Source organism: Glandiceps talaboti, chromosome 6 (genome assembly GCF_964340395.1).
Source record: "Glandiceps talaboti chromosome 6, keGlaTala1.1, whole genome shotgun sequence".
Classification (NCBI taxonomy): Eukaryota; Metazoa; Hemichordata; class Enteropneusta; family Spengelidae; genus Glandiceps; species Glandiceps talaboti.
In genome coordinates, this window is record NC_135554.1 from 11,235,768 (window position 1) to 11,257,103 (window position 21,336).

The 21,336-nt window shown below is 35.0% G+C and overlaps 1 protein-coding gene across 1 annotated transcript; it reads left to right on the forward strand.

The window, feature by feature from the left end:
* The first annotated feature begins 376 nt into the window (after positions 1-376).
* LOC144436111 (receptor-type tyrosine-protein phosphatase alpha-like) lies at positions 377-17,273 on the forward strand. The gene is made up of 17 exons (XM_078124801.1): positions 377-471; positions 1,462-1,580; positions 1,931-2,021; positions 2,549-2,625; positions 3,090-3,126; positions 4,020-4,117; positions 6,917-7,036; positions 9,115-9,284; positions 9,537-9,672; positions 10,186-10,335; positions 10,836-10,929; positions 11,357-11,433; positions 11,918-12,052; positions 12,531-12,662; positions 13,396-13,547; positions 14,045-14,180; positions 14,719-17,273. Exons 1-17 carry the CDS (start codon positions 411-413, stop codon positions 14,803-14,805), a joined length of 1,872 nt encoding a protein of 623 aa, XP_077980927.1. The 5' UTR covers positions 377-410; the 3' UTR covers positions 14,806-17,273.
* Positions 17,274-21,336: the final 4,063 nt, after the last annotated feature.

Here is a 21,336-nt window from a genome sequence, read left to right on the forward strand (position 1 = left end):
TCGTGACACGAGTCGTAAGGTGAGTCTCACATTGTGCATAATACACAGTGATACAACGATCAAAAAGGTGATATCGGGTAATACCGATTTATCATATTTCTGTGCCCTTGAATTCAAAGAGAATACACGAAAAATAAAATGAGCCAATCCCGTTTCCGTTAATCTTTAAATTATTATAGTCAACTTTTATCAGCTTTTTATGTAACCATAATAAAGAATGCTTTCCTTGATGTTCATGTGTACACACAAACATGAAAGGAGTCCAGACCATAACATATACACAAAATATCGACCATTATTATTACAATCATGTTAATAACAGATTTCAGTAAGCATTTGGTATGGTCTTTATATTTCGGAATTTCAGAAGTCTACAATCAGAACATAGCAATCTATCAAATATCTTCGTAATGAGACAGAGATCTGTCTCTCAGCTGGGTAAAAAGAGCATACGTTTCAGTAAAAACCAAGGTATGTATATGTATGTAGTCGTTAACTATGATACTGATTTAAAACGTTGTTGTTCCGCTCCTTATGCCTCTCAAGGGGAAGTTCCATATCACAGCATATAGCCAAGACTCGCGCACAAGACAGATGCAATATCCGATTTCTTTCAAACCTGGCACAAAGGTGGCATCATATGGGACATATCCACATTACTTTGTTTCACGATATATGCACATTTGACCAAATGACAGACATATTTGCAGTAAAAGTCAATGTTTAAGGCATAACGCAAAAGCTCAAATGTATAAGTAATCCGTTGAAGCATTTACCCCTATTACCAAGTACAATTACAAGCTTTGAATTAAGGCATTGACCATCATATTGACATCCAGGGCGAGTTATCAAAATTCTGAGATATGTTACATATCACGGACACTTTGTCATATTTACTGATTTGCCAATTCCGTATATATTCATATGTAATGTAGGAGAAGAATATAGACACATGGTTTACTTTTATTGCTCATATAACTGAATTGAGGCCATATTTGTAGTAGCAAATCAATATATTACTGACTAATTCAAAAACATCAACACATAGGAGTACATTCAAGTGTCTAACCCCATGTAATCACATGCAAGCTTTCTTTTAAGAAAATGACCTCTACCTCTCCCTTCCGAGTCTTATTATCGAGATCAAGAAATTTAATGCATATTGCAGACGGTTTGTAGCATTAATGTGTGGCCAAATCGTTTTTTTCCCTTCAAAATGATGTCTAAAGGTAATGCAGAACAAGAGAAGAGAAAAATATTATAATACATGCATTACTTTTGGTGCTCATATATCTTTTAACTGAATGGTGACCATATTGGTAGTGAACAATCATTTTAATACATGGAGACTCCATTCAAGTTGATTGACCTACCCTGGTTTAATGGTAACTTTCTTTGACCTACCCTGGGTGAATGGTAGAATCTTTTTGAAAACTCTTTCTATGTTTGTTTCCAATTTAGAACTGGATTCAATGGATCATGCTCCTCGTACATACCCAGCCATACCCAATGAAAGATTACCTCAAGTCTTTGCTCAAAACCATGCCAATGGCAACCGTTTGTTTTATGAACAATACGATGTAAGTATAGATTAAATAATTATTGTAATTCAATAATTTCATATTTAGAATATTCAGAAAATTAGTGCTATGAAATTGAGAGTCTCTACAAACTCTACAAAAGAATATGTGTGTGTGTGTGTGTGTGTGTGTGTGTGTGTGTGTGTGTGTGTGTGTGTGAGAGAGAGTGTCAACAATAGTTGTGGACGACAGCTGTTTCCGTGGGCATCTGCAATATTCTCACAGATGAAATAACAATAAGTACATATCTTAATAAAATAGTTACTATAATACAGTTCAAAAACAATTCGTGATATTACACAAATATTGTGACAAACAACTATTTAACATATGTTTTATTCCAAAATCAGTATCTACCCAGATCTTCAAGACAAGTGACTGTAGAAGCCTCTAACAGACCAGTCAACAAACGTAAGAATAGATATGTCAACATTTTGGCATGTGAGTATTATTAACTATAATTCGTATTTTAACGTTTTAGATTGTGTAAGTCAGCATGCCTTATTTGGCTGATGATCATTGCTAGCCTGTTGTCATAGAGTTAGAGTCTCAGTTCTAGAATGGCTCTCAGGTTTGCTAGCATGGTGTCACGGTCAGCCTAATGTTACCACTGCACTAGTCCGGTGGTACTTTTGGTCTGGTACATGTACTGTGTCTTTCTGCATGCTTGATCTCATGGTAATCACACAGAAAGGTCTTATGTTTAAGTTTGTGATCAGTCTTAGTTTCTAAACCATTTCTAGTTTCAAACACCTGATAAGGTGTACCTGTACTTGTCATCCCACTCTGTTAATTATACCACGATACTTAATTATACCTTGTATTAACACCGCACAAGCCAGTGTTAGCAGTAAGAAAGGCTATTTATCTATGAACACATCAATATATTGTTAGTCTTTATGCATTGTACGTTGATATCAAATTATGGTCATGAGATTAATACACGTTTTGTTGTCGTTTCTTTGTAGATGATCAAAGCCGAGTGACTTTGAGTGTCGTAGACAATGATCCTGACACAGACTACATCAATGCCTGCTATGTGGATGCAAGTTTCATTCTTTATTTCTATTAAAGAGAGTACAATACTCTGATACTCGACTCTTTACTAAAAAGAAATAACCAAATTACACATAGCTTAATAGTTTTGAATTCACTAGCTTCCAATAATCTACAGAATTCAGTTTAAAATTCTAATTCTTACCTACAAATAAACAAATTGATTCGTGCCCAGATTTCCCTCTTAAGGTATTAGACCATCCAATATGAGGAAATGTCTTTTTTTTTTAAAATTCATTTCAAAGAATGACAGGTCATTGTCATCCGGAATAATCCTGTCCTTCTAATCATCCCACGTTAGGTATAATCACAACTACAAATAATCACCCATTTCTTAATCACAGAGATTGGTCTCCTTTCCATTGAGTCCAACTAGCTGCTCTTTACATGCAAATGGTCACAATGTTTCTTATGAACGGTTTGACGCATATTCCTCTCTTTATCCATTTGTAGGGTTATAAATCGCCTAACAAGTTCATAGCATCACAGGGTAAGTTCTTTTCAACACTTAACATATTCAAATAATCATATGAAAATAAAATGTATGTTTTGCATGCCAACATCGATGCCACAGTTATGGTGAATGGTCAAGTGAAATATCTGCAGCAGGGTTGGGTGGATGAGTGAGCAAGCGAGCGAGCGAACTAACAAATGAATAGACAAACAAACAAACAAACAAACAAACAAACAAACAAACACACACACAAACAAACAAACAAACAAACAAAAAATGGTCAGTTGGTTGGCTGGTTGGTTGTTTGTTTGTTTGTTAGAGAGGCAGCAGCTTGGAATCTGCAGGTTGTAGGTTCGATCCCTGCTGCTGCCAAGTTGCAAAGTGAATGCTTTAATCCTATGCGCTTATAGAGGCTGCAGTGGATTGGATGCTCCCCAAGGAGTTGAGGAAGTAAAGGGCCGTTGTGTCGCTATAGATCTGTACCAGGGGTAATAATGGTAAAACGAAAGAAAGCGTAGGAAAGTGCTATATAAAAGGCAATGTTATTAATACTATTGATTGTTTGATTGATTGATTGATTGATTGATTGATTGATTGATTGATTGATTGATTAGACATGGCATCAAAATGAAATATAATATTGGATTCCTTCTAAACAAGCACTTCTTACTGATTTGACATCAGATATATATTTATCCCACATATGAAGGTTAAGCTAAGTTACATCTGTTCAAGACATTCTGGCTACCCAATTAGCACTCAATTTCAAAAGATGTGTCACAAGAAGGCATTCCACATCAAGACTAATATAGCTATAGGCTAATATCATATGGCAGTAGTCATGTATTTATACTGTATTGTGTATTTCACTTTTCACTTTGTTGGTCACTCTATAACACGTTCCTCGTTATTATATTTCACTGATTCAGGACCAAAGGATGAGACGGTAGATGACTTCTGGAGAATGGTTTGGGAGCAAGAATCAGCTACTATTGTCATGGTAACCAAGTTGTTCGAGAGTAACCGGGTAGGCCGATCACTTGTAATCATTGCAAGCATGACAACCAACTCAACCCAAGACTTTAAAACATTCGGTTATTATAATAGTCTGTGCGTCCTGTACAATCCTCATTTTAGAACTTGAAAACAACTCCAACTTTAGGGTTGGGGATATTACTATAGATTGCTGGATTAAGACGATATAGACGATATAGACTGGTTGATTAAGGCCTTGTCTAGTGTTAAATTGTTATCACTTTGGAATGCTGGGCCCCAGTGCTGATCAGGTCCTTGCTGAATGTATTGTACTAGTTGCAAGATATAAATCCTACTTTCATTAAACATGCAATCCTTTTAAAATTAAGACAGTTGAGACATTTTCAAATATCATTCGCATATCCCTGTACAGATCATACAAATCCATCCTTGGCAATAAGAACTATTGTGTGTTATTTATGTAATTCTCTGACGATTCATGACGATCAGACCGCTTTTATCAAAGGAAGGAGTATTTTTGAGAATATCCGATTAATCTCCGATGTCATAGAATATTGTGAAAACGAAAAAAAAGAAGGGGCCGTCCTGTTTATAGATTTTAAAAAAGCCTTCGACAGTTTGGAATGGGTTTTAATGCAGAAAGTGCTCGCTCTATTTGGATTTGGGAGTTCTCTAAAGCAATGGGTTAATACCTTTTATAACGAAGTAGAGAGTTGCGTCACAAACAATGGGTTTTCAAGTGGGTGGTTTAATCTCGAACGAGGCGTTAGGCAAGGGTGTCCCTTATCCACGGCCTTATTTGTAACCTCCATTGAATTGTTGGCTATAAGTATAAGAAAGTCAAGCGACATTACAGGCTTCATCTTGCCAACAAATTATGAGAAAAAAATATCTGGTTTTGCAGATGACACTACTCTATTATTAGGGAACATGTCTTCAATCAAAAACAGTATTAGTCAAATTAACACATTTGCACAATGTTCCGGCCTTCAAATAAATTTAGATAAAACAGAACTGTTATTTCTTGGACGCTCCAAACGTATCTGGAAATACTCTGGAGACTTTCCACCCCCTCTTCAAGAAACTAAAATTCCAATTAAATTCCTAGGAATCTTTGTCGGAAAAAATAAAGTTGAATGTGAAAAGCTAAACTTTTGGAAAAACTTGCGTAATCTTAAAGATAAGCTAGATATATGGAAATCAAGGAATTTGACCATTAGAGGTCGAGTTATCCTAGCAAAGACTTTTGGCATCACTAAGTTTATTCATATTATGAAATCCGTCTCAATTCCAGAACATGTCATTAAAGAAGTTAGGGCAACCCTTTTTAATTTCCTTTGGAATAAGAGGAAACACCACATCCGTAATAATACTCTAATCGGAGACCTTAGCATGGGAGGTCAAAAAATGATAGATGCAAATTTGATGAATAAAGCCTTGAAGTTATCACATTTAAAACAACTAATAAGTAACGAGTTATCATGGACTCTTATCCCTTCCTACTATTTTAAAAAAGTAGGGGGGCTGGACTTCCTGTTAACTTGTAACTTTGATGTAAACAAACTTAGTGTAAGGCCTCCAACTTTCTATTGCAACATGTTACAATATTTTAATGAATACCGTTTTAACCCAGTTACTCCTGAAGAAGTAGCCACTGAAATAATTTGGAATAACAGGAATATTTTAAGAAATGGAAAATCGCTCTACAGCGCAAGTTGGCTTGAAAATAGAGTCAAATACGTGAAAGACCTATTTAATGAAAAGGGAGAAGTACTTTCTTGGCAAACATTTAAAGAAAAATATGATGTAGGACAAGATTTCTTACTGTACCACAGTATTATTGCTGCAATACCCTTGAAATGGAAATCTTTATTAAAAACAGGAGAATTTATTAAGACAGCTGAGGCAAACACTCCCAAACATGTGAAACAAATGCTCCAAGGAAATAATACAACAAGAAAATATTATAATCATTTTAGAGATAGAGTTGCTGAACCACCTACCTCACACGCTAAATTTGCAAACTGTGATTATGATTTAAAACCATATTGGAAGTTAATTTACAAAACGACCATAGAAGAAAAACTAAGATCCTTTCAGTTTAAAGTACTCCACAGAATCCTGGCAACAAATGTATATCTAAAAAATATATCTATTAAAACTGATTCCTCATGCAGTTATTGCGGTGCAGAGGAAACGTTGGAGCATTTGTTCTGGGGATGTAAAGTGGTCAAAGCGTTCTGGTCGGAATTTCAAAGTTTTATAAAGGGTAAAAATATTCAACAACAAAATTTATCATGTAAGGACGTCATACTAGGAGTTATTCCAAAAAGGGACAATACAATATTAAATCATCTAGTGCTACTGGCAAAATATCATATTTATGCAATACGATTTTCTAGTATTGAGCCTTCTATTCATATATTCCAGGAAAATTTGAAAACGACGATGTTATCTGAAAAAATTAATGCTGAAAAAAACAACAATATTACAGCATTTGAATTGAAATGGAATCTTTTATTGACAAGCTGAGAATTTAGAAGTTGATTGTCCGCCAGTTTCTGAAGTAAAATATCACATCTTCATTTCATTTCATTTTGGTACACGCGCATACACTTTTCCCCTTTCCTTAGTTATTTGCGATTCAACGTACTGATGCCTCGCTTCTTCCTCCCTTTTGTATTGTTATCCGTTGTGTAATGTTCTTTTTCTGTTGTGTAAACTTTTGTAAATGCATATAATAAAAAAAAAAAAAAAAAAAAAAAAAAAAAAAAAAAAAAAAAATGTAATTCTCTGTATTTTCCTAACTTATTTGAACTTTGTCTTGTAGGAGAAATGTGCTAAGTATTGGCCAGATGAAGGTTCTGAGGAGTACGGTGATTTAGAGGTGACTGCATTGGACACAGCCATCTTAGCTGACTATACCATCCGAACATTCAATATCTGTCATGTAAGTAACTAGATCATAGTTGATTAGTATTTGTCTAGTGAAAGTGGGACCATCTCGTTATATCAACGTCTCCTTTCTCCTTTGTTTTGTTAGTATGTATAAATGAATTGAAATATGGCACAGCACAGCATTCCTCCACTAGTGCACACAGCTTTGCTAAAGTTGTGGTGCAGCATTCCACTCTATGTGGCATAAATGCGCGCAATTAGCGTTGCTGCACTAGTACAGGAATATGTATCATTTTCCAACTTAGCTTTAGGCACAAACACTTTTGAGTAATATGGTCAGATGAGTGTTTTGAGGAGTATGGTGATTGGACACGATCATGATGCCTTCAATGCACCAGAAGGCAATTCTACAATCATAGTGTCTTCTTTAAATGTAAACGCCAAAGGCTGTGTGAATGCATGGCTACTCTTTCAGCACTACCACTTAATAAAGAAATCGAACTTTAATTTCATAGTAGACATATAAACACAGATTAATCAAAAGTAGTCTTAAATTCAACTAGATTTGATACCATAATAAAACGCTTCTCGCTGTGTTTAGCCATGTTTCCAACTTCAAAAATGAGCGAGCACCTTACTTTGAACAGCAAAATTTTGAAATAATGTCACACAGTGTAACAAAGGCTTTCTTTGAAGTTTGAGTGAAGCTGCACCAACGCCGTCATCAATAAATCGTTAATGGAGTCATGATGGGTGAATGGTCAGCGTGACCGGCTTGGAATCTCGAGGTTGCAGTTTCGAGCCCCATCGCTGCCTGCTGTTTGTTTCTGAGTGGGTAAAGTCCTTGGGCAAGATTTGAACCACGACTGTGCCTTAGTCAACCCAGTTGTATAACTGGGGACCTGGTAGGATGTAGGTTGCAATGTGAAGGCTTTAATCCTATGCGCTTAAAGTTAAATGGCTGCAATGGATTGTTGAGGAAGACTAAAGGGCCGTTGTGCCGTTCTGATCCGAGCCAGGGGTAATAATTATAAAGCGTTTTGAGCACAGAGTGGGAAAGCGCTATATAAGAACCCAACATTATTATATAGTTCAGGTAAGATCCCTTGATACGAGCTGAAAATAAGGTGTTCTTGATAAGACATAAATAAACAAGGTCCAAGACAACTTCCCATAGCAACGCCACGTTTCTGCACAAAATACCTGTCATTAAAGGTAAAATAATTACAAGTAAGAACAAGTTCAGCCAATCTCAGAAGTACGTGGGTAGAAGGGTCAAGTACAGGGCTTAAATTAAGGTAGTGTTCGATTGCAACAAAACCTTCATTATGTGGTATGGAAGTATACAAGGACTTAACGTCCATAGAAAAAAAGGTATCGTGGCTTACCTTGTTGGTGGATTGGACGCCATTAAGTACTTTAAGAGCATGGTTCGTATTTTTAATATAGGTAGGCTGAGATGCCACAATAGGTCGTAAAAGGGCATCTAAATAACGCGCGATGTGTTCTGTAGGGCAGTTACAAGCTGAGACGATGGGCCTACCAGGAACATTAACCTTATGTATGTATGTATGTATGTATGTATGTATGTATGTATGCATGTTGTATATGTATTACTTCAATCAGCCTGGAGCAAATACACGTGTGTGCAGGTAGCTGCAGTCTTTTAACACCCCTGCACAGTTTGCCGCACTTGATTGTTATGTACATGTGTAGGTAGCTGCACATTCCAACATAGTGTCACACAATGTCATGTATATTGCTGCACTGTATTTTTACTGAGCAGAGCTTTGCAGACAGCGGCACAGTGCCTGATGAACAGCTTTTCAAGTGAAAAATTCTGTGGGACAGGTGCGCACTATATTGTTAAGCAGCTATGCACTATGCAGCACAGTTACCGTACTAATGCCACATTACTTCATTTTCACAATTCTATTATCTCACAAAATATCAATAATATCACTCATATTGGATGGTTTAGATATTTTTTAATGAGTTTAGATAAATTTGGCATACAATGCATTTACGTATTATAATGTTGAGGACAATACTAAAATACAGAAAAATCTTATAAAGTAAGATATCAGCAAAAAAGGTTTACAGCTATTAATTTATCACATTATTTGGCAGTTATCAATGCCAGAAGATATGAGGAAAATAACTCAGTTACACTACGTCAGCTGGCCTGACTTTGGCATCCCATCTTCTCCTATTGGTATGCTGAACTTCATCAAGAGGGCAAGAGCCATAGATATGGCTGCAGATGCAAAGACTGTCGGTCCTATGGTCGTCCACTGCAGGTAAGTTAGAAGTAGAAACAGAACATTGTCTGGTTTAAGAAAAATCTTATTAATATTATTTTTGTTCATCATTTGGCTTGACAAACAGACTTACATTTATTGATGCACGTTTTGGTGTCCAAGAAGCTACCATATTTATATTAGCAGATCATCTCCAAATAATATACAGTGTGAAAAAATAGAAAAATTTTATTGACTGAAATCTAAAATATATAGGCTTAGATTATAATAATAATTGTATTTGTCCCCCAGTGCTGGTGTTGGTCGTACAGGAACTTTCATTGTATTAGATGCAATGATGGACCAAATGGCAGAAGAGGGAAAGGCTGATGTATTTGCATTCATTTCGAAGATCCGTGGACAGAGAAATTGCTTGGTTCAAGCTGATGTAAGTAATACACATTGATTCACCTAATTCCCATCAGTATCTGTATGTTGTGTGGAGTAATACATTTATTTACATACTAATACACCATATCCTGTTACCAGAAAGACAGCACTAGCAGCATTGCTCAAAGGCAGATATTTGACAAGGAGAGTCCTGATATTTGAATAGTCAAAATCTCTTCTTTTTAAAAAACAAACAAACAAACAAACAAACAAACAAACATTAACCAGTGTTCGTGGCAATATCTCAACTGGTCAAAGCATGCCTACTAACTTTGTTTCAGATCGTGTAATTTTCAACAAGTGAGTGCATTGCATTAGTCACATTTTGTTTATTGCTGTATAACGTATGTAGTGCCATCTGATATTAGCCACATTTTTCTTCATGTGGAATGCACTCTTATGACACGTCTCAATCTTTTGAAATTGAGTGCTAGATGGGTAACCAGAATATAGCGTATTCTACAAGTACAGATAAAATTTGTCATTTGTCTTGATATCATCAACTACACAGGTCCAGTATGTCTTTATTCACCAAGCTCTGGCAGAGCATTATCTCTATGGCAACACTGAAATTGAAACTGGAAACTGGTTCATCCATTGGTCGAAGTTGAACCAGAAAGTACCAAATTCTGACAAGACCGGACTGGAAGTGGAATACCAGGTATTTCAAAGATGAAACAATTTTACCATTAAAAATTATAAAATAGGATGCCCTCAGTCCAAAGATGTTAATAAGGAGGAGATATATCACAAATAATCCTATTTCCAGAACTAAAATTATCATACTTTTAAAATTAATATTGGATGGATTTTTCCTCAAGCCTCAAGGTGTAATTACAGCAGCCAGTAATTTCTATGGATATTGTCAGCAGGACACTGCAAAGAAACTTAAGATGACATAGAGATGACGTAATTAAACTTAATGTATTATGAGGGGTATAAAACTGTCGAAAGTCACGAGTATGTCTCTTTAGGGGATAGTTACCAGACTATTCATTCATGTAATGTTTGATGTATGTCTCTGGAGCACAATCTAGTGTCAATCATTAAACATAGTTAAGACTTCATCTGTGAATACATCAACATCTTAGTTACCTCTTGTCGAAATTCTTAAGCGTTTGCTTTTGAAAGACATGATAGCAAATGTAATATTCTTTTCAGAAATTGACTGAGGTACCGATTGAAAATGTAGTCCTGACAGAAGCTACACAGAAAGCTAACAGAACAAAGAACAGACTGGTTAGCACTGTACCATGTAAGTATTTTACATGAACCATCAACATGTAATCGCTAATAGTACTCATGTCCATCTAGCATTTTCTAAACTTTTACGTCCAATTTACTGATATAGCCCAATCTTATATGGACACAATCTGACAGGTGTCGGGGTTTGAGGAGATGGAACTATTACTACTAAGACCTTTCTGCTAGTATAATTATACTTGACTTTGACATCGTCTTTCAGTATCAGCTTTTTAGAGAATGCCATTTCATACATTAGACACACACAAATAAAAACAACTGATGGGAATTCCTTTTTTCTGTTTTCGTTTCTTCAAGTTTAATACACATACCTTGCTTCAGTACTGATTCCATGACAATAGCTGCAGGTACTTAACATTTGACATATTAGGAGTAAAGTTGGCCAAAGTTATAACTTTGTATTCGCTATTGTTTTGCAGATGATCATAACCGTGTCAGACTGATCAGAGAGATTGGTAAAGAGCACTCTGACTATATAAATGCTTCCCTCATCGATGTAAGTATTTTGTTTGTGTTTTGAATTCAAAGTTAGAGTTTTCTCATAGTGAATATACAGTGTACATTTTCGTGAAGTGCTAACAACTCATTCCAGCATTATGCAGCAAGGATAAAATTTAGCACATCAATACAATTATACAATGTATCTTTTTAATTGATTATTGTACATATTTATATCAAACAATATTACACCCTACTATACTATTCTTCGACTTTCTGATAAAAAAGAATATAACATTATCCTATGACAGATGGGCGATAATGTAAAATACATGATGATTGATTGTGATGTTGTCGGTGGTCATGTGCAGCAAAATCACCATTCCATTCCATTCCAAGTACATATACATACATGTAAGGTACATATCATGACCAGTGACTTTACTTTTATCATTGTCTACTTAAATGTGCCCCGGCTTGAGATTATTAAGGAATGAATTGTGATATAGTAAAAAAAAAATCATTTCGTATAACTTTCACAGGGATACCGACAGAAAGGCACGTACATTGCAGCTCAAGCACCGTTAGAATCTACAGTTGATGATTTCTGGAGAATGATTTGGGAATGCCGATCAGGATCAGTAGTCATGATGACAAAACTGGAAGAAGGGGGCCAGGTAAAAAGTGCAAATAATGTATTTATCATTCTCGGGTTGTTTTAGGAATGTTACTAAATTAATATCAAGGACAACTGAACTGAAGGTGTGATTTTATGTCGAATACTGCAGACTGAAATATATATTTTTGGTAGTAGATGACTTTGAGTATGTACAGTTGTGCTTCATTGCCATTGACATGTTTATAATGTATCTGTAGTTGACAGTGAATCAGTTCCTGTAACATGTGACATTACAATACCATAGTATATGATGTATAATATGTTATTACATCTAGATATGAGGATGAAAATATGAATTATGATTCCCTCTGCTCCAGTGCTAAGTACACCACATTTGAGCAGTTAACTGCTAAGTATTCGTCTATCCTATAAAATGTTGAGTTATAAGCTGCCATACTAGATTGTACATGTGTAATGTTTTAATGATAATGCAGGCTCATTTCTGAAAACAAATACTAAATTGTGACTATTTTCAGGGAAAATGCTACCCTTACTGGCCTATGGAGATAGATGAAGCAGCAACCTATGGCAACATTGCTGTACAGAAGAAGTTGGAAGAATCAGATGATGGTTTTACTATACAAAACTTTCATGTCACTGACACAAAGGTAAGTAGTGGTGATCTGTCATAAAGAAAACAGTGATAAAGAAAACAGTGAAAAGTTTAAATCAAATGTACATAGATCATAGTTATTTCACACTTACGTTTTATTCATCCTCCATTTCCAGCCTTTTAGCGTTTTAATGAGTTATTTCACTGTTAAATATACATATCGTTACACTTTTAGTTGATAAAATTTAAACCAGCGTTTATCTACATTCAATTTGAGTTCTGTCAATCTGTCTGTTCTTGTGTGTATTTTGTTTCCATTTGGATCCATATAGTCATCCATGCTATCCAAAATTCTTGCTGGTATGCTACTCACATTGTATAAATGTACCAATAGCTTGGTGGTCTTGGTGGTGGTGGTGGTAGGGGTGTTATATATTTTATAAAGATTGCTTACTTAAAGCTCTATCTCAGCTTCTATCTTCTCATTTGGATGTTTTCTACTCTTTAATTTTTGGTCTTCAAGTAGGTGATCATTGCGTATTTCCATCACCCGGGTGACAAATAATGTTGAAACTACAATGCATGACTCTTTTTCGTCTGTCTACTTTACTGTATCTCTGACCCTGCACTCATTTTGCCAAACAGTTACAGTAGAGTCACATATTTTATGATGTTGACATGCTAATGGTGCATGCATATTTTGAAATTGTATTATCAGTGTAGCTAATGTATTACCTAAATCAGATAATAACATTATGTATATGAATATTTTGCATGATTGCTTACAGAGTGGAGAGTCACGCACGATTCGTCATTTCCAATACACTGCCTGGCCAGAAATAGGTACCCCAAGTCATGCAGGAGAAATGCTAAGCATGCTGGGACGTATTCAGAGACAGCAACAGAAAACAGGCAATAGACCAATCATTGTACACTGCAGGTATTGCACAACACAACATACACATAATTAAGGATGTTTTCATTATTAAGCAATCTGACATCATTTTTTATATACCCTTTTTGTCATCTTTACTGTTATTTTAGCGAATTCATCTTTGTATGTAACTAAAATTATATGTGATCTAACAATTATCGTTGTAATCATTTTAGCTCATCACAGATTTCATCATGGAATTCTAAACTAAGCAAGATAATTTTTGTTTGAGAAAAATATAATATGCAAACTTTAAGCAAACTCTTCGAGTGTAATATTATTATCAATGGATACCATTGAAAGTCATTTGTCTGGGATTCCTAGCGCATCTGATATTTGAGTACACATTGACAATGTAAATGACAGCTTATATCAACATATCATAATCATAGTTTTTATCTGTGTCTGTCTTAGCTTGGTGATAGTTGACTTACTATCGTGGTAATATTGATTAATTGATTATTGTCATAATGTTGACTAATTTCTATATTCAATAATGATAGTACTGGTGGTGGCAGAACTGGGGTCTTCTGTGCATTAAGTATAGTGATAGAAAGAATGAAAGCAGAGGCCATTGTTGACATCTTCCAAACTTACAAGATGCTACGTCAACAAAGAAATAATATCATACAAAGTATTGTAAGTAGAATTCATGAATTTTAGATTAACGGACAGTTGACTGTATGTATGGGATGTACTAGTAATATCTAACAATATTCCATTGAGCTGTCGTATGTTGCTGGGCTAGGCAATGTATGCACATGTCTTAATAAATATATTCAATGACCCATGACCTCTAAGAAGTAAATTATACCTGATACTCATGTTACAGTAGGGTCTGCACAAAAACAACAGCCTCTCAGTTACTAGGTTATGGGTACTTGCTACATTGTTTCATTGTCAACACTTACAAGTGTCACTACAAGTTATGGAATGCATATTCATGTGGGCATTTCAAGTAAGCTTGAAGTATAATTGTAAGATTGTGGGGAGGGTTATCTATCTGTCTGCCTGCTAGCCTGTGTATATGCATGACTCTGTGTGTGTGTGTCTGTATATGTGTGTGTGTTTTGTGTTTGTACATGTCTCTGTGTGTGTCCATATTATATGTGTGTATCTTGGTATATGCGTGTGTAATATCGTAATGTTATCTTAACCATGGTCATTTATTTTACAGGATCAGTATCACTTTGTCTACAAGTCAATCATGGATTACTTACACTCTTTTGATGATTATGATAACTTTAAAAATCGTGTGGTTTAGAATCATGACATGAGAGACACTATTACCAGGTCTGTAGAGAAAGTGGATGAATTATATGAAGACTAATCTGTCATCATTGCAACTGAACCCAACATGTACAGAGAAATTGGTTGAATGCTACGAGAACTTCAGTCATTATTGTAACGAGATTTAACATTGTTATCCAAGCTGAAGATCACAACAGAAAGTGCAATTGAGAGGAAATTTACAGCCTAGCATTTATCATAAACTGAAAATATTTACATCATTAGAATATAGTCACATTTACGAGGGTTTTTTTTTTTTTATAAATGGTTGGATTGGATTTGAGTAGATTTGATTTGGTTTGTTTTTTCCAAACAGGTCAGTGTATTTGTAAACCTTTACAAATGTCATGTTCACTGCTTTAGATGTTTTGGATTTCCAACTCAAAAATTTAGTCTACAGCAAAGATGGTATTGATTCATTTCCTGGTTTGGTAAGATTTTAACAGAAATGATATACTTGGATCAATTCCATTTCTGAGCCGATTCTTATCCAAATGATCAATTCAGCTGCTTTGATATTCTTCAATTCTGAAATAACAAAGTACATGGCCAATTAATCAATTATATGACAAATATGGAGTTTTCATTTTTTTTCTACAATTTGTAAAGTTTAAGGGATAATATTAATATCATAATGTGTTGTGACTTGTTAATGAAAGGGGAAAGGTTAAAATATTACACTGTTTCATGTTTACAAAAGGCAGTAGTTTCAATTGGAATAGTTTGTTGTTTCCAATTTTAAAAATACTACATATTGACAGTGCCATTACAATGTAACATGTATTTGTTTAACATTTCATCAACACAGTAATACTGTGAAGCAATACATTACATAAGTGGGTGATATATATTACACCATACCCATTTCCAGCTGAAATGACCAGGTGCTGTGTAACCAAAATGGATGTTCACATCATCCTGGCTGCCATTTGTGTTAAAGTACCACAATTTAATTTGCATATATGTCAAGAAGGGTCAATGAAACTATGTAATCTTCATCATTCACACTTACAGGTCACATTCCTTTAATACTATCTCATTATAAAACTGTCTATGCACAAATTTATGATACTTATAATGTATGATTATTCCAGAATAGTCAAAATATATCCAGAGAAGTGTTATTTAAACAAGGTGTTTGTATTCAGAATAAGTGGATAGTACTCGGAATGAGTGAATGAGTGAGTGAATGAATGAATGAATGAATGAATATACTGTTTTGTTTGTATATCATAGTGTATGGATCCATTAACATTTACTGAACTCCAATGTTGTAGCATATATCAGTTTGAATAAAAGGATAAGTCAAAGTCTGGTTAAAACTTCTACATTATTTGAATCCTGACGTTTCGACTGTGCAGAGACAGTCGTTTTCAAGGGCTAAAACACAAACAAGTATGAAGCAAAGAATAAGAATACAGGAAATGAACAAAAAGCTAAAATTAATCCAATAAACCAGTATAAAAATAAAAGAGGAAAGAACAAAAACTGAAGCTGTAAGAGACTAGAACAGTAAAAGTGGCCTACCTATAAAAAACAGGAGGGCAGGTAAATTAATGTCATAGAAAAGTCTCCCTAAGTTGATAAAAAAAGGAAGGTAAGGTTCCCTGGCTAGTTGACTACCAGTCTTTTTGTTGATGCCTGGTGGGTTGAGTGTATTACATGTAATCATGTGCTTTGTTTCAATATATACATGGATTTATAATCATTTTCGTATTTTGAATTTACCTCAATAATCCCATTTTGTTCAATCTTTCCTTCCATTGGAGTATGTATTCTGTTTTATTAATTTAAAACAATTTCTTTTTCTTTCACCTATCTCATTGCCATAGAACCCATATGTGTTATGTGAAGTATTTTGTAAGGTTCACACTGATTGGATAGACCTATACAGAAAACAAGTCCTCATAGACGACACACCCCTCAAATACTTTACTTCTGTGTGACTGAATGGTGACATGATTTTTAAAGAAATTAGTGGCAGTAAATAAATAAATAAATAAATAAAAATAACATAAAGTGACTTTGATATGCTTGAAAGGATCGGATTTTGATAAATAATCTAGATGGCCAAGGTCAAAGTCTCAAAAGAAAGTTTACACATGTTTTTGTGTTATAAATCATGATTGTTCACTACGAATACGACCACCATTTAGTGAAATATTACGTGAGCATCAAAAGTAATGCATGTATTATATATTTCTCTTCTTCTCTTTTTCTGTATTACCTTTAGACATTATTATGAAAGAGACTGACCATAAAAAATTCTACAGATGGTCTGTAATATGCAAGAAAAATGTTTGTTATGTTTGTACATTTGGTACTATCATGTCTGTTTTTATGAGACTAACACAATTCATTGTAAAGGTTTCACTAGTTTCACTATTCAGGAACAGTATAGTTTGACCAATTAAAATTGTGTAAATGGAATGATATATATAATCGGATGCAATAAATACACCAGAAACAAAGTTTTTTGTTGCAGATTTATTTATTAGCTCAGTCATGGAGTTGAATGGAGGTCACTGTATGTTTTCATCACAGTCACTTGTGGGCCCAGATTGGGATTCTATTCAGGAAATGAACGTCGTTATATGCAATTATAATAAAGTATATTGTATTTAGGTGGAGAGACCGACGACAGTTTCCATACATCAAATGCACCTAATTTTGACATTCTCAAAAGATTACCTTGGAGACGATCACACATTGTCACAAAGTCTCAAGAAACGAACTATAGCAGCCCCTCCCCATAAAAGTGAATGGTTTACAATGTCAAAGATATGGCAAACACATATTACAGCTTACGTGACGAGAATACCCCCACGACCTACATATTGACTCGTGACAAACACCATTTCGACCGATCGAATACAGAATGTGATACATTATTATTTCATGACTTTGACAGTATGTGCTAACAGGGTAAAGAAAAATTTAATGTTAATTTCAAAACTTAAGAAGGATAGTACTTTTTATAAAGTGAGCTTTTTAAAAAAAAAACGACAAAACTTAGGTTGATTCTGACAAGAAATGTAATTTTTATACAGGTATTCGTAACAAGGCAACCTTTGATGCCTTATATTCAGAATTACATAACAAATTTCCCAAAATGAAGTATTGGAGGCAGCCAGGTAGTGTCTCTACGTCGGTACGACGCTTTACTAGATCACCAAGAGAAAGTTCGGGCCTTCTCAAGATCTCGAAAACTGCCTGGTAAAGACGAGTTTTTGCTCGTGTTGATGAAGTTGCGATTAGGACTTTTGCATAGGGACCTTGCGTACCGCTTTGGTATTTCTGCCAACACTGTCGGTCGCATATTTGCAACATGGATTCAGTTTTTAGCTGGAGAGTTGAAGTCGATCGTCTTCAACCCTGACAGATGTGTAGTGTGGGAACATCTCTCAAACGAGCTTCTTATAATTACACCCCAATTTACCCGGTAAAGACTGTCGCCATATTATAGACTGCAATGAAGTGTTTAATGAAAATCCCTTGTCAGTTGGTCAGACTACAAGCACCAGCACACAATAAAGTATTTATTTAGCATAATGCCAACGGCATTTAATTATATATCAAGTACCTGGGGTGGGCGTACCTCTGACGTCCATGTTGTCAGACACCCTGGCTTTCTTCATACAGTAGAACCACAAGACATGGTGATAGCGAATAGTTGGTTCCAAATAATGGTCGACCTCGTCACATACGTCATGCCTACTTGTATACCGCCCGGCCAAACGGGAACCGCACAAATGTCGAAAGTGGACGAACAGAAAACAAAGAAAATTGCCAACCGCTGAATTTATATTGAAATGGCTATCGGGAGATTAAAAACATACCAAATATTAGAATATGTAATCCCAATCACGCTAGTTTACCATTTGGAAAATTAAACATTGTCACTTGTACCGCTTTGTGCAACCTATATCCACTTCTGTGTATATAAAAAACGAATTTGACGACTTTATTGTATTTATAATGTTCATTGTCCAACCCGTTCCATTAGCCTTGATCAGCATGAGTGCGAAATCGTGTGCCAACATTGACACAGTGCATGCATAAACTAAGCTAGTCTAGTACCTATACAATAGAGTTACGATTACTACAATCATCTCGAAGTAATCGTAACTCTATCCTATATAATAAGCTAGAACTAGACTTAGTCTAACCATGGATGTATTAGTCACTAATACATCCATGGTCTAACGTTTAGCCTGTCTATGCTCTGTCATACATCGTTAGCTGATGGTACCATCTAGAATACGAGAGATAGGTTGGTACGACCAACTGAGGATGTATCTCGACAGTAAAGCGTATTTTGGAAAAATGAAAACATGTCTTCATGTGACTGTGAAGATTGGAAACGCACACACGTTATGCAAACATGTTATAGCAATATTTACTCATTTCCCATCATGGAGTTGGAATAACCTATCACCATTATACAGAGACAGCATTGTATTTTAAGCTTCACATTCCATGCAAACCGACGCCACTACCAAGAACAAGACATTCAGCAGATATCAACGAAGCACCAACCCCAACAACAAGCTAGTCAGCAGATCACGAGACACTACTGCCAACAAGCCAGTCAACAGATCTGAGTGAAGCACCAACCCCAACAACAAACCAGTCAGCAGATGTCAACGAAGCACCAACCCCAACAACAAACCAGTCACCAGTCAACGAAGCACCAACCCCAACAACAAACCAGTCACCAGTCAACGAAGCACCAATCCCAACAACAAACCAGTCACCAGTCAACGAAGCACCAACCCCGACAAGCCAGTCACCACACGACGCGTCAACGAAGCACCAACACCAACAACAAACCAGTCAGCAGATGTCAACGAAGCACCAACCCCAATAACAAACCAGTAACCAGATAATAAACGATGAAAGTCAAATAAACTTTACATATAATGTAGAGAAAACCTAGACAAATTGCACACTATCAGTTATCTCATATACATGCGGTGCAGACATTTTGAAATTGATTAGTAGTGAACACCTTGAATCCATTCACAAGATATCCAGCAAATTAATTCCAAGTTCCAAGACAGTGAAGGAGATCTCCCAGCTGGCCCAGGTATGATTTCTATCAAAAGGAAAAGAGTAGCTAGAACCACAAGAGGTACACTATTTATACTGATTTTATAGATTTTCCATAAACATAAATCAATTTGCTCCTATACAAAATTAATGTACATATAAACATGCATGTAGGCTAACTTTGTAATATTTGTGTCAAAGACTAGTGTCTGAACATGACCAAGTGTACCTGGTTATGTTTAAAGTTTTTCAATTTGATTTCAACTGTAGTGAATCTTTGTTTCTTCTGTTTAATAATAGGTAAAACTAGTGTATCAGTACAAGTAAAAGAAAGAAAACAAGTGACCAACATGAAGGCAAACCAGGTAAGAAAGTTTACTATACATACATGTAGCTAAAAACGTAAATAAAAGTCATACAGTCTCATTTTCTATTCATCTATATTTCTATGTCTCATATAGTCATTACTATATTATATTACATTATTTCAGAAAAGGTGATAATTTTTAACGGCGATTTAATTTACTTAGAATTAATCATTTCAGTGACAGTTAGTATTGTTAACAACCGTACAATAATCTATTTCATTATAAATCATACTTAATAACCATACAATAATTTTGTTCATTCTAAATCTTAGGTTAGAGCTCACCAAAATTCATTATTGTTATACCTAATTCTAAATTTGTTTAAAGTGTACGCTACCGTAAGGTTTTATAATATGTTAATTAATCTGTCATCATACAAAAATACAATATTACGACACATCAATTGGTATATTTCATAACTTACAAAATCAATATTATAACTGTATACTGTACTGTCTACAAGAATATTACATGTATAATCAATCAATCAATCAATCAATCAATCAATCAATCAAAGAGATTTATATAGCGCCAAACTCCACTACATAGTAATGTTCAATGGCGCTTTACAAAAGTGTGGATATATAGAGATGTCAGTAGGCTCTGCTAAACAGATAAGTCTTAAAAATATCAAGGCTGGGTATGAACTGTTATGACAATCATATTATTTTGACAATTACAAATACTTATCATCGATTTTAGTATTATTCGTTACATTTCAGGTCCTTACTATGGAAGAAATCGTTACAAGCTTTAAATAAAACAGACGTGCAGATTTAAGAACCAGAGGAATGGCTGAATGGTTCTATCATTGACTTTGCACTACTGCATGTTGAAGTTTTATACAAACAATGGTTTATCAATGATGCTCATTGTACAACCTACCGAAAAGCTTTAGGGTTAACACAAAGCCACAGCAAATATACAAATTATGATATATAAATATATTATTTATTAAAATTAAGGCTAGAAAGCAAAAATGTGACCAGCCGTTATTTGTAGACCGAGATGAAACAATGTAGCAATTTTAGAGTAATGTTTTTGGAGAGCTAGACGACAAAATGTAGCAATGTTGGTAAGATGCA

Excerpts from the sequence above, each read along its gene's own strand:
- LOC144436111 (XM_078124801.1), top strand. The coding sequence starts at position 411 with ATGAGACAGAGATCTGTCTCTCAGCTGGGTAAAAAGAGCATACGTTTC. Across the intron at positions 2,626-3,089 it reads TCAATGCCTGCTATGTGGAT|GGTTATAAATCGCCTAACAA; the intron begins GCAAGTTTCATT and ends ATCCATTTGTAG. Across the intron at positions 3,127-4,019 it reads CAAGTTCATAGCATCACAGG|GACCAAAGGATGAGACGGTA; the intron begins GTAAGTTCTTTT and ends TCACTGATTCAG.